At 39.7% G+C, this 14,279-nt stretch overlaps 1 protein-coding gene across 1 annotated transcript in view; it reads right to left on the minus strand.

Moving 5' to 3' along the window:
- Positions 1–14,279, minus strand: part of LOC122423345 (antigen WC1.1-like) — a 246,079-nt gene that overhangs the window by 16,269 nt on the left and 215,531 nt on the right. The window contains 4 exon segments of the mRNA XM_043440300.1: positions 2,814–3,122; positions 3,216–3,524; positions 7,303–7,617; positions 13,690–14,004. Of these exon segments, the coding sequence (XP_043296235.1) occupies positions 2,814–3,122; positions 3,216–3,524; positions 7,303–7,617; positions 13,690–14,004 (1,248 nt within the window).

Raw genomic sequence — 14,279 nt, forward strand, 5'->3', positions numbered from 1 at the left:
AGACATATGTGCCCTTTTGCTTATCACAAAGGTGACACTGCAGTGGGGAATAGTCTTTTCAGAAAAAGATTTTGAGTCAACTGGATACCCATATTAAAACATGACACTTGACCCTTATCCTACACAGACGTCAATCCTAGAAGCAAAGTACAATTATATGCAAAAAAAATGTAATTACATTTCTGTGATATACTCTCAGAGAACTTTTTTGTGATTTTGGAGTAGACAAAGTTCATTTTGGAAGGATATAAGGAGCTCTGTGGATTGGAACAATAGACTGGTTCAAAACTGAGACAGAAGTACATCAAGGCTGTATATTGTCACTTTACTTATTTAACTTATATGCAGAGTACATAAATGCCCAGCAAAATGCTGGGCTGGATGAAGCACAAATTGGAGTCAAGATTGGTGGTAGAAATATCAATAATCTCAGATATTCAGATGACACCACCATTATGGCAGACAGTGAAGACAAATTAAAGAGCCTCTTGATGAAAGTGAAAGAGGAGAGTGAAAATGTTGGCTTAAAACTCAACATTCAAAAAACTAATAACATGGCATCTGGTCCCATCACTTCATGGCAAAAAGATGGGGAAACAGGGACAGACTTTATTCTTGGGCTCCAAAATCACTGCAGATTATGACTGCAGCCATGAAATCAAAAGATGCTTGCTGCTTGGAAGAAAAGTTGTGACCAACCTAGACAACATATTAAAAAGCAGACATTACTGACAAAGGCCCATCTAGTCAAAGCTATGATTTTTCCAGTAATCACATATGGATGTGAGAGTTGGACCAGCAGGAAAGCTGAATGCTGAAGAATTGATGCTTTTGAACTGTGGTGTTGAAGAAGACTCTTGACAGTCCCTTGGATGGCAAGGAGGTCCAAACAGTCAATCCTAAAGGAAATCAGTCCTGAATATTCATTGGAAGGACTGATGTTGAAGCTGAAGCTCCAATACTTTGGCCACATGACAGAAAGAACTGACTCATTGGAAAAGACCCTGAAGCTGAGAAAGATTGAAGGCAGGAGGAGAAGGGGACAATAGAGAATCACATGATTGTATGGTTTCACCAACTCAACAGATATGAGCTTGAGCAAGCTCCAGGAGATGGTGAAGGACAGGAAAGCTTGGCGTGCTGCAGTCCATGGGGTCACAAAGAGTCGGACATGACTGAGTGACTGCACTGAACTGACTGACTGAAGGAGCACTACATGTACAGAGAAAAAGTCGATAAGTCAAACCTATGATGCGTAACTTGACCCATTTAAGTACAGCATGCCATTAAGAAATAAAAATATAAGACAGAATTAAACACACAAAAATCATAATAAATATTTCTTCCAAAAGTCATCATCATGGTAATTTGCACCATTATATTTGTAATAGTCAAGAACTGGAAATAAACTCAAATCTCTGCCATTAGTTGAATGGTTTAGTGCGTGGTCATGTGATCATTCAAAGGAATACTCTATCATAATAAAAATGAATACAATGTTGCCATAAACAACATCATGAGTGAATCTCAAACACAGTTTGGAGTCAAAGAAATTAGACACAAAAGAAAACAGATGTATGGTTTTACATAAAGTTCAAAACCTGAGAAAATACTCTATGGAAGTACAAGTCTTAGGTAAGCAGTCCTCCCTGGAGAGGAGGAGGACACAGCTATTGGGAGGCAATAGTGATTCTATGGTGCTATGAATGTTCTCTTTGTAGATCTAGGTTGGGGAACATGACCTAGGTATACACTTATTGTTTGTACTTTTTTCTCTGTTATTATCCTTAAATAATAATGTTTCATAAAAAATATTATTCATCTAGGCGTTTCTTTCCCTGACATAGCACTTCTTAGCATTTCATAGCACTTCTTTCCCCTGAAAAAATAAGTGAACAATGAGAATGTTATGGAGCAGGACCTAATGGAGCCTTCTCAGGACAGACCACCCTCGTGTCCTCCACCTGCCTGTTTGTAGAAAAACCTAGTTAAAGAATAAATTTAATCACAGAAATGAAAAAAATTCAGAAACAAAAGAAAACAAATAGGACAAAATAATAATAGTTTAGCCCTAAACAAACTCAAGGACTTTTAGTTCCTTCTCATGGGCTATAGATAACATTCTGAGCCATATCTTTTGAACTACTTTGCTGATAGTGAAATCCCAAATAGGTGGTAGCAAAAAAATTACATGATGACCAGACTAGTGGGTTGCCATTTCCTTCTCCAGGGGATCTTCCCAACCCAAGGATCAAACCCAAGACTCTTGTATTGCAGGCCAATTCTTCACCATCTGAGCCAACAGCAAAACCCATAATCTTCATCTTATGGATAATACACAATTCCAAGAATCGGCCTCAAGGAAATGGGAACAGACCGACACTAGAACTGATGATTAACTGTAATTCAAACAATAAAGGTGACAGTGATCAGACCTATTTCAAGATGATTGTCAAAGCTAGCTGTGCTATTCTGCAGGTAACCTGTCCCCTACCTCCACCTGTGTACTCCAGAAATTCCCATTTAAAAACTCTTGCCCGTTATCAGCACGGAGGAGCTGGTTCTTTGGTACATTAGTCCTCTGTCTCCCAGAACTGCTGGTTTCCTCAATAAAGCTATCTTAATTTTACCTCACACTCGTCTCTCACTGTTGGATTCTTGAGTAATGAGCAGCTGAAACCTGAGTTCAGTAACAAGATTAAACATTTCATTACAGAATCTCTTTCTTTTTAAGCCTGTTTTCCCTTACTCTTCACTCTGGGGAAATTTCACTCCAGGAGCATCCTAAGTACAGTAGCCCTTCCATGTCTTACCTGAGCAGATCACAGAGGCCGTGTTGCCATGGGAACAGTCAGGAACACCCAGGGCAGTCACAGGGCATTGCCACAGGAAGGACTCAGCCCCTGAGCAGTGAAATCGGGCTTTCCAGAGTGGATCACTTCCTTCTGCTCCGTTTGGGGTAGAGATGGCGATGCCACAGCTGAGCTGACGGCAGACAACATTGGCATTGGCCAGACTCCAGTGGGAGGCACAGAGAGCTCTCCATTGTCCAGAAATATTCATCTCCACCTGCCCCTCACACCTAGAGGTGCCGTTTTTCATGAGCCGGATGTCTGTGTACACTGATAGAAAAAGACAGGATTTCAGCAAAATCTGATTTCTTTTTTAGCTTGAACTGAGTGTACACAGAGGTTAAGTCCTGCCATGCATCTCACCTGAACAGACAACCTGAGCAGCTCCACTGTGCTGACACCTGCCCCCTGGACAGGGCACTCTGGGGCAGAACCAGAGCTTAGGCTCCTCCCCCTCACACCTGAACTCTTCAGTCCAGACCTGGTCATCGGACTCTCTGAATGCCAAATGTCCCAGGACAGACACAGCCTTGCCACACCCCAGCTCTGCACAGATGACGTGGGCAGTGGGGAGTGTGAAGTTCCCATCAGACACTGGGATCCAGGCTTCTCCAGAATGCACTTCTACTCGCCCTGAGCAGGGCCCATCCCCTCCAGCCAGACGCACAAATCCTAAGACAAACAAAGGACGACAAACCCAGTGAGTGTTCATGAACCTGGCATGACAATTGGAAACATCTCACAGGCAATGGTGGGAAAGCTTTACTTTCCAACAGTGAAATAAGAGGGGATAAGAAGAGAGAATTTGACTGTCATTGTCAAATTGCATTTTCATGAGCAAGTTTCTGAAGAGGTATCCAGAAGGACTGCAGGGTCAGTTTGGAATGGCTGAATCCTGAGAATATATATTTTGGTTAGGAATGTTAATTCTTACCTGGGGGCCTGGAAACTAAAAGACCCAAAGAAACTGCACAGTGATAGACATTCAAACGTGGGTACAGAGCTGAACTGAAAGTGAAAAAGGTCCATGGGATTCAATAGGTTAGAGGCCTAAGAGCCAGAGAGGTTTAGAAAGTCATCCTGAGATTTCTGGGGCTAGAATTCTGGCCAGTTTTCTCTGAGCCAATATTCAAGTCACTGAGGATGGGAACATCACGTGGGCTATATCTGAGTGCAGGCATTAGGTCACAATTGGGTAACCTAATTGAGAAAGAAGCTGTTCACAGGTAAGTTTGGAAATGATGAAAGCTCAGAGAGTCATAGGAGAGGCAGGGAATGATCCTAGCCATCGTTCTTAAAACCTAAGGTTTATGAACACACCTGAGAGAAAGTGAAGTCGCAGTGGGATTATGCAAGACAACTGAGTTAGTTGATTACTTCATCCTAGACATGAGATTCTTAGCAAATGTGAAGGAGTGATGATAATTTAATGTATTCTAGCCCTATCTATATGCCAACTGCATATTCCTTTCCTCTTTGGATTTCTGAGATAAGAAGCCAGCAAGCTATACAAAAGGAGAGTGAGAGGAAGAAAGCAGAGAGCAAGCAAGCCATATATATTTTAAAGAACTCTAAGTTGCAAATGACTCAATAGGGATGAAACGTAGATTTGGAAACCAAACACTTGTTCAACGAGATTTTAACACCTTTTATCCCCTGTGCTTCTCCCATTTGCCACCTAACACTGCTACACTTTCCCAATTCCCCCAGAGCAGAAAAGAAGAAATGATCTTAAGAGCTACAAATAGATGGAAAGGACACTCCAAAAGGGAAGAACTTCTGTAGGGAGTGAGGTGGGGTGAGTGGTATGTTAAACAAGGAGTGGATGGAGTATGAGAGAGAGACCAAAGAAAAGACTCATGATCATGATTTCATCCTTCATGGACCACATTTGGACAGAGAAAAAGGTAATCCAATGGGAAAAAATCCCTGCAAATCATAAAGAACAATTTTTAAAATAATTTGCCTGGTTTCTGAGTGTGCTCATGGTTATTTACGTACATGGTAGAATTTGTCCTGGTAAAGGACTCTGACTGCATGAGTATGTGAACATTGAAGCCTCAGAAAGAATGATGTAAAAGAATAAAAATCTACTATAGAAAGCAGGAGAGAACAGAAAAGACACCACAGAAATTAAAGAATTGAAGGATTAGCTTGACCAGTGATATAGGAATGAATGATGAGAGAGAGGACGATCTGCTTGCCTTTTATTATTTATCCATTTCCATCTCCCCAGAGAGGCCCAGATTAGGACTCCTGGTCTCTGGCTGGGAATTTGGTCACAGGCTACACATTCTAATTAAAGCATTTTTATTTAACTGCTTGTTTTTGTTGCTCAGTCACTCAGTCGTGTCCAACTCTTTGTGACCCTATGGCCTGCAGCACTCCAGGCTTCCCTGCCCTCACTATCTCCCTGAGTTTACTCAAACTCATGTCCATTGAGTCAGTGATGCCATCCAACCATCTCATCCTCTGTCGTCCCCTTCTTCTCTGGTCTTCAATCTATCCCAGCCTCAGGGTCTTTTCCAATGAGTCATTTCTTCTTATCATGTTGCCAAAGTGTTGGAGCTTCAGCTTTAGCATACATCCTTCCAATGAGTTATTCAGGGTTGAGATTTCCTTTAGGATTGACTGATTTGATCTCTTTGCTGTCCAAGGGACTCTCCAGAGTCTTCTCCAGTACCACAGTTCAAAAGCATCAATTCTTCAGTGCTCAGCCTTCTTTATAATCCTGCTCTCACTTCCATACATAACTACTCGGAAAAAACATAGCTTTGAATATATGGACATTTGTCACAAAGTAATGTCTCTGCTTTTTAATATGCTGTCTAGGTTTGTCATAGCTTTTCTTCCAAGGAGCAAGTGTCTTTTAATTTCATGACTGCAGTCACAGTCTGCAGTGTTTCTGGAGCCCAAGGAAATAAAGTCTGTTGCTGTTTCCATTGTTTCCCCATCTCTTTGCCATGAAGTGATGGCAATGATGCAATGATGTTAGTTTTTTGAATGTGGACTTTCAAGCCAGCTTTTTCACTCTTCTCTTTCACTTTCATCAAGAGGCTCTCCTCTGTTCCTCTTTACTTTCTGCCTTTAGGGTGGTGTCACCTGCATATCTGAAGTTATTGATATCCTAATTTTAATTTTATGAGATTAAATATTTAGAAAGAAGAAGAAAAAAGTATTTCTTGTAATATGTTTTATATACTCTGACAAATGTGAAATATTCAAATATATGCTGAATAATCAATAAAGTCTTATATATCAAGATAGAGAATTCTGAGATATAGTATATCTTTTTTATTTTCTACTTGATTTTAAAATTTATATGGAAGAATATGTGCATGAAAATTCCAAGAAAATTATTAAATAGAAGGCCGATGTGAGTAAATATATTAAATATAGTAAAGACATATCCTTGTCTGGTCTCTTGCTGTGTAGGACACATCCTGTGTCCTTAGGCACACATAGCATCCTCCATGCCACACCTGGCCCCTCAGTGCTGCTCAGAGAACCTCACAGTTACCTTCATCAGCTCCCATTGCCATTCTCCTTCCTCCCAGCTACTATAAAACATTTTCCACCTTCTTCAAAAATTATATGTGTCCACTAACTCCAAATAAGCCCCCAAATGCAATTCTCTTATATCATTGAAGTCATCAAATATAAACTATATAATCTCTTAACATAAAACACAGAAATTCAAGTTTTATTACCTCCACCTTTGACTTGTCAGTGCATGGCTAAGTGTTCCTCCAAAGTTTGCATTTATACAGATATTCTAAAGGAAAAATTGGAGAGACTTTTCTAGTAACAATGGAAGAATATGTGACTCAGAGCATTTCATCAACAATTCTCTACCATCAAAAAACTATAAACATTTATGTCTAAATTTGCAAAGGAAATTTGAAATCTGGCACAAATCCATAAGAATCTGTGATCTGTTAAGTGATAACCCCTGTAGGGGTACCCTCTATATATGTAAATGATGTCCTCCTATAGTAGGAGTAGCCTCCACTCATACTAACCTAGTGCAAAATAATGTCTCACACTCTTTATATAGAAACAACTCCACCCAGGAAATTACATCCTCATTTTTGTCCCTCCCTCTCATAGCCTTCCTGTGCAAAGGGAGTGTGTATGTGGCTGTTAGCAAATGTTTCACTCTTACAAAACATGAATTATGAAAAAAAAATCATGAGGAATTATTTTAACTGGGAGAATAAATAAAGCTATTTTAGTTTCAAATAAGACCACTGGAGAAGAAAAGAATAGCAGAGACTTGTAAGAGGAAAGCATATGAAGCTCATAGCTCACAGCTACATTGCACTCAGGGAGGATGGGTAGTTATCTCAGTCCTCTCTAGCCCACCCGTCAACTATTGTCCCTCTGATCAGACACCAGCTTTCTTGGAACTTTCCATTCTCCCAGCTGGTGGGCAATGAACTGACCATACCTGAACAGATGACTCCTGCTTCGTTGCTATGATCGCAGTAGTGCTTCCCCCAGCCTCGGGAAGGGCACCTCCACACGTGGGACTCCTTTCCTGTGCACTTCACGTTGTCCAGCCAAATGGGTCCTGATCCCGCACCAAAGTAAGAGGAGACAGGGGCATCGAGGGCTTCTCCACAGCCCACCTGTCTGCACACCACGCGGGCATTGTCCAGGTCCCAGCCACCATCACAGATGGTGCCCCAGGAGCCCTGGTCAAGGATCTCCACTCTCCCGGCACAAGGACCGCCCCCGTCCACCAGGCGGAGCTGTCTGCTACCTGAGGAGAGAGAAATGGGACACACGGGGCATTGACTTGGAGAATGAGAAGGTTCTTCTGTCCTGTGGGACCCTCACCTGAGCAGTAGGAGGCGCTCTCCTCTGAGGCTGCAGACCCTGCTGGTTCTGATATGGAGTCTTTGCACTGGTGCAGAAGGCAATGGCAACCCACTCCAGTACTCTTGCCTGGACAATCCCATGGACCGAGGAGCCTGGTAGGCTGCAGTCCATGGGGTCACTAAGAGTCGGACACAACTGAAGCGACTTAACAGCAGCAGCAGCATTGCACTGGGGCAGCAGCTGGGTCTGGTTTCTTATATCAGCGGCAAGAGAATTGATAAGGTTGAAAAGTAGGAGGAAAAAACCAAACAGGAAATAGTAAGCTGAAAACACAGTAGGGAGTACTCTGAGACAGAAGGTGTTACAAGGGCATATCAGAGGTAACATTCTGGTCTGTAAAGTTCTGCAGAGCATCTGAGAAGGATTGACAGGAAATGTTGGTCTCTATTCCCGCATCACTTAAATGAGTTCAGAGTCACAGGAATGAGCCGGCAGCTGGATGGATTCCTTACAAACCACACACACTTTGATGCCCTTGACCTGAGAGTTAAAGGGGTTAATTAAAGGGAGTGGCTTCATCAGAAGCTTCAGGTAGCAGTCATGAATCCTCTGTCATTAGAATCCTTCTCCTTGGTACAGTCATTCAGAACTGAAAAACAAATGGATTCTGTGATGTTTTGGTTTACCCCAGAATATTTCATTTACAGTTCTAAGCTTCAGACTTCAGATCTGGATACATAGTTGCAAAAAAAATGTGATCTCTTTGAGTAGATTGAACAACTTTGCATTAGAGATGATGTCAGGTAACAGTGACACTGGCCAGATTCCACTGGGAATCAGAGAATGTTGCTTCCTCTCCCAAAAAATCACAATCCTTCCTTGGACTTTGTGTCAAGAATCTCTGTTCTTCAAATTTTGGAGTTGTGTGATCTTGAGGGGGAAATACTGTATATGTGTGCTTAATCACTTCAGTCATGTCCAACTCTTTAAGACCTTATGAACTGTACCTCACCAGGCTTCTCTGTCCATGGAGTTCTCCAGGCAAGAATAGTGGAGTGGTTGCCATGCCCTTCTCCAGGGGATCATCCTGACCCAGCGATCTAACCAGTCTCTCCTGTATCTCCTGCATTGCAAGTGGATTCTTTATAGCTGAGCCACAGTGAAGCCCTTCTAGTTGTATCACAGAGCAGAAATGGGTTATATTCCCATTTGAACAAATAACATTAAGAGAGTCACTGGATTCTTCTTTCCTTTAATACATAAAAGTGATGTAAAGAAAGGTTAAATAATGTCTATCAGTGCTGCACTTTAAGTAAATAATGAAGTAGAGAACTAAACCTAAAATTTTCCACTGCTATGAAGAATGGAGGAGTTCACAGCAGGCCAATGTGTCTTGCTGGGTCTTGCTGGATACAACTTAGAAAACTGGAAAATGTTTTTTAGGCAACAGTACATGTATTCAACATTTGTTAACACAACATGGACTAAATATGCTAAAATTCTAGAGTGGAGATTATTTCAATGTTAGTCAAGGATCCATAGCTTCTTTCTCTCTGTGGGAGTTTGTCGATTCATTGCATAATTTAATGATTCAGAATCTGGGCTTGGGCAAGCAGAGAACTACTCTTGTGACAGGAAGTCAGCATAACTTGGGAGTTACCTGGTGCTGAAGTGACAAAATTAGAGTCTTGAGAGCTTCTCTCAGACAGCAGGTTTTCTCCTCAAATATCCGCCCAGTATGTAAGCTGTGACGGGTAGGAACTATATAAAAAGACTATATAAAGAGAGAGATAGAACTATATAAAAAGATTTGGGAAGCAGAGTCTTTTTCATTATTTGGGTACTTAGCTACAAAGGAATCTAGGCCCTGAACTGAAATCTCTGAAAGTCCCTGTCATAGGGACAGAGAAATCAAAGGTGGACTGAGTGCTACTGAAACTGCAACCCACACTTGTTACAGCTCAGTTTTAGTCATATTTAGGTGTTTGAGTGATACACACCCCTCCCCCATACCTGCCTGGGAAAACAAATGGTAAATCCTTTCAGGTGTTAGAAAATGTATCAGGAGTATCTTACTTTTTCATATACAATTTATAGCATTCAATAAAAAATGACATGACATTTGACAAGTTAGGATAACATGACAAATGACTAAAGTCAAAAAAGATAAGAGAATGAAGAGACACCTATGATAGAAATGCTGGACTTAGCAGATAAGGATTTTAACTACAATCAATGTATTTAGGGGAAAAGAGAGAAGAAGAGAATAAACAGGTAGAAAGATGAAAAATAACAAATAATCATAAATAAATAAAAATATCTAAGGAACCATTGCCAACCTAAAGCAAAATATCTAGGTTTAAAAAGTGAATAATTAAGTGAAAAGAATTTTAGATAGAACTCAGAAGATAGTGATTTAGAGGAGTCCTAAAGATGAGAGATGAGAAAGAGAAGAAAGAGGAGGAGGAGAGGGAGAAGAGATACAGAGACAGAGAGACAGAACTGCAGAAGTAATATCTGAAGACCTAACAATAGAGAATTAAAAAAAAATAAATGGAGGAGTATGAAAACCCCCACTCCTAGTAAAGCTGCTGAAAATCAAAAGGGAAAAGGAAAATCTGGAATAATAACAGATTTATTTAATACTAAAGGAGAAAAAAAAGGAGACAAAAAGGAACATAAAGCAGGTGGATTAATTAAAAACAAATGGCAGATACCAACACATCCATATCAGTAATTGCATTTACAGTAAATGGATTAAGATAAAACAAAATTGACACAAATGTTACTTGCAAAATGCCCACCTTATATTATGAAAGCAAAGAATAGTTGAAAGCAAAATGATGGGGAAAATGTACCAACTGTAACAAAACTGGAGTAGCTATATCAATGTCCCAGAAAGCAGACTTTAAGTCAAGATACACTAACTGAATTAAAGAGGGAGTTTTCAAGATTATAATGAGATGTACCCTTAATAAAGATATTTTAGACAACAAAATTGAAGAAAGGTAACAGAGCATAACTTTGAAATATACTTGACAGAGTGAAAAGAAGAAATAGACAAAATCACAATCAAAATGGGGGATTATTACCATATCTTTTTCAATAGCATGCAGACCAAACATACAAAAAACAGAGAAGAATACCTCAGATGTACAACAAGATAATCAGCGCATTTAACTAAGTGACATATAGAGCAATGCACCTAACAATGCAAGAGTTTACATTATTATAAATGCACTAGGAACATTTATCAAAATGACCATAGAATAGGACAAAATCTTTCACTCTGAATTCATACAGAGTATTTACTCTGACCACAGTGGAATAAAATTAAGAATTAATAAGAAATATTGTTAGCCACCTCTATTTGGGGAAATTCAGCAAGATCCTTCCAAAAACCACCTGAGTCTGGGAATAAACTTAAAACTTACAAAATATTGTGAAATAATGATAATAAAGATATGATAATAATGATAATAAATACAAAATAATGATATGATAATAAATTCTTCTAATGAAACTCAAGTAGTGCCTAAGGGAAATTTATACCCTAGATTTAGAGAAGAGGAAAGACTGAAAGTGAAAAAAAGTAAGCTTCCAATTAAGAAACTAGATGAGAGAGTCTAAAGGATGTCGAATGTTGGGGTTAATTTAAAAAGGAACAAAAATTAATGGAAAAGAAGGTAAGCATAAGGTAGAAAATATAGAAGAAAACCCTTTAAATGTGGCTCATTGAAGCTTGACTAACACTGAGCAATACTTAAGAAGAGCAGAGAGAAAATGAACTTAACAATACCAAGAATGAAAAGGGACATCACTATAAATCAAACAGATTTTTGGTAATAGTTCTGTGCTGTTGTTTGTTTTTTGGCTGTGCTGTTGCTCATGGGATCAGAGTTCCCAGGTCAGGGATTGAACCTGGACCCATGACAATGAAAGCCCAGAGATTTAACCCCTGGATTACATAGTTTTATTAATACAATGTATACATTTAATGTGGATAAGTATACATAAAGTGTCAATTTCTCCACAGCCTTGCCAACACTTATGTGTCTTTAAAAAAAAAGAAAAAGCAAAAACAGTCATTCTGACATGTGTAAGATGATATCTCTTTGTGGTTTTAATTTACTTTTCCCTGATGATTGACAATGTCAAGCGTTTTTTCATATACCTATTGCCATTTGTATGTCTTTGTTAGAGAACTGTCTTTTCAAGCCCTTGGCCAATTTTTTAATTGAGTTATTAGGTTTTAAGTTTGTTGGTTTTTTTTTTTCTCTTAAGTTGTGGGAGTTCCTTATTATTTTTGGAAATTAATACCTTATATAATTTGTGCTAGCTTGCTTTTTCACTCTGTTGATCTTTCATTTGGTTTGTGGAAGCTTTTAAGTTTGATATATTCCCACTTGTCTATTTTTGCTTTGTTGCCTGTACTTTTGATGTCATATCCATGAACTCATGAAACAATGTGCTTTTATTTTGCTATGGAGCTAAGATATCACATGTCTAAAATGTATTCCTATCTGGTGATCATGTTACACAATCACACATAGTAAAATAAATTCAGATAAATAAATAAATTTGAAATTAGGTTTTGAATATACTTCAGTGGAACTATAAAATTGTTTGCAGAAAATAAAACTTGATTCAATGTTATTTAGAGATAAAGAATGGAGTTTGAAACATTGCATTAAAGGCACAAGTCAAAAAAGTAAAACATTACAGATTTGATCACATAACCCCCCATACACATATACAACCTTAAAAATATATGGAAAATATGGGGAAAATGTTACAAAAATATTTAAGAAACACAGTAAGTGATGTTTGTTTATAAAGTGTTCCTATGAATAAATAAGGAATTTTGAAACATTCTAGAGAAAAATATTGTCATGAAAGATATCTTAAGACAGTAATATAGGAAAGAAGATAGTATTTTTGTATACAGTGTTTGTGATAGTCGCTCAGTCACGTCCAGCTCTTTGTGACCCCATGGAATTCTCCAGGTGAAAATACTGGAGTGGGTAGCCATTCCGTTCTCCAGGGGATCTTCCCAACCCAGGGATCAAACTGAGGTCTCCCGCATTGCAGGCAGATTCTTTACCAGCTGAGTCACAAGGGAAGCCCAAGAATACTGTTGTGAGTAGTCTATCCTTCTCCAGAGGATTTTCCAGACTCAGGAATCAAACCAGGGTCTCCTGCATGGCAGGTGGATTCTTTACCAGTTGACCTACCAGGGAAGCTGTTCAGTTTAGGTTAGTTCAGCCGCTCAGTCGTGTCCGACTCTTTGCAACCCCATGAATCACAGCATGCCAGGCCTCCCTGTCCGTCACCAACTTCCGGAGTTCACCAATGTGGACAAAAAAAATATGATGCATTCTCTTACATCAAGACTATGAAGAAAATAATACTCTCTTTTAAAAGTAAGTATTTATTTGGTTGGGCTGGGTCTTAGTTGCAGCATGCAAATTCTTACTTGTGGGATCATAACAAAGAAAAAAAGTGTAACTGCATGTGGTAATGGATATTACTGTATGTGTGGTGATGATTTACCAATATGTACAAATACATAAATATTATGTTGTACACTTAGAACTAATATAATGCTACGAGAATTACATCTTAATTAAAAATGTTAACAAACAAGGTTGGAATATGTGGATTAAATTAGCTTCATTCTTACCTCATTTAGGCTTCTCTGGTGGCTCAGACAGTAAAGAATCTGACTGCAGTGTGGGAGACCCAATTTTCATACCTGGGTCAGGATGATACCCTGGAGAAGGGAATGGCAACCCATTCCAGTATTCTTGCCTAGAGAATTCCACAGACAGAGGAGCCTGGCAGGCTACAGTCCATGTAGTCTCAAAGAGTCGGAAACGACTTAGCAACTAACATTTTCATTTAATGTCATTTTGTGGACCCAAATTAAACTCATCACTTAGATTTTAAAATACCAAATCTCACTGCATCCTACAAGGTTGGGACAGACACACAGAAACAGACAGTAAGTCACCTTCACACGAGATATAGGCTTCCTCCTTTGGAGAGCATGAAGTGTGATTCCAAGGGTCAGAAGGACACTGCCAGAGAGAGGTGTCAGTTTTCCGACACCGGATTCCATCCACCCACTGGGGTCTAGAACCTTCTCTAAGAGCAAGAGAAGAGTTGAGGGTTCCACTGTCCCCACAGCCAAGCTGTCTGCAGATCATGGACACAGTGATATCTTCCATGGGATTGCGGCAGACACTGCCCCAGGACCCGTTGTAGAAAACTTCCAGCCACCCAGCACACTGCTGGTTCTCGCTCACCATCCTGAGGGCGAGGAACTCTAAGGTTGAAAGGGGAGGAGACAGGACACAGTGAAAACTTTGCAGGATGTTCTAGGTTTTCCTTTCTTCTAGAAATGGTGAACATTCATCTCTGACCTTGTTCAAGAGATACCCACTAGATGACAAGACTGACATCACCTCCCTTTTAACTGACTTTGTCCATTTGTGTCTATCTTTCTATTTCTACCACAATGGTGTAGTGGATATGAATTGAGAGGAAGACCAAACTGTGTGGGCGCTATTCAGGGAGGGGCAGCTGAATGCTGCTTCCTGA

The sequence above is a fragment of the Cervus canadensis genome, chromosome 21, assembly GCF_019320065.1.
Source record: "Cervus canadensis isolate Bull #8, Minnesota chromosome 21, ASM1932006v1, whole genome shotgun sequence".
Classification (NCBI taxonomy): domain Eukaryota; kingdom Metazoa; phylum Chordata; class Mammalia; order Artiodactyla; family Cervidae; genus Cervus; species Cervus canadensis.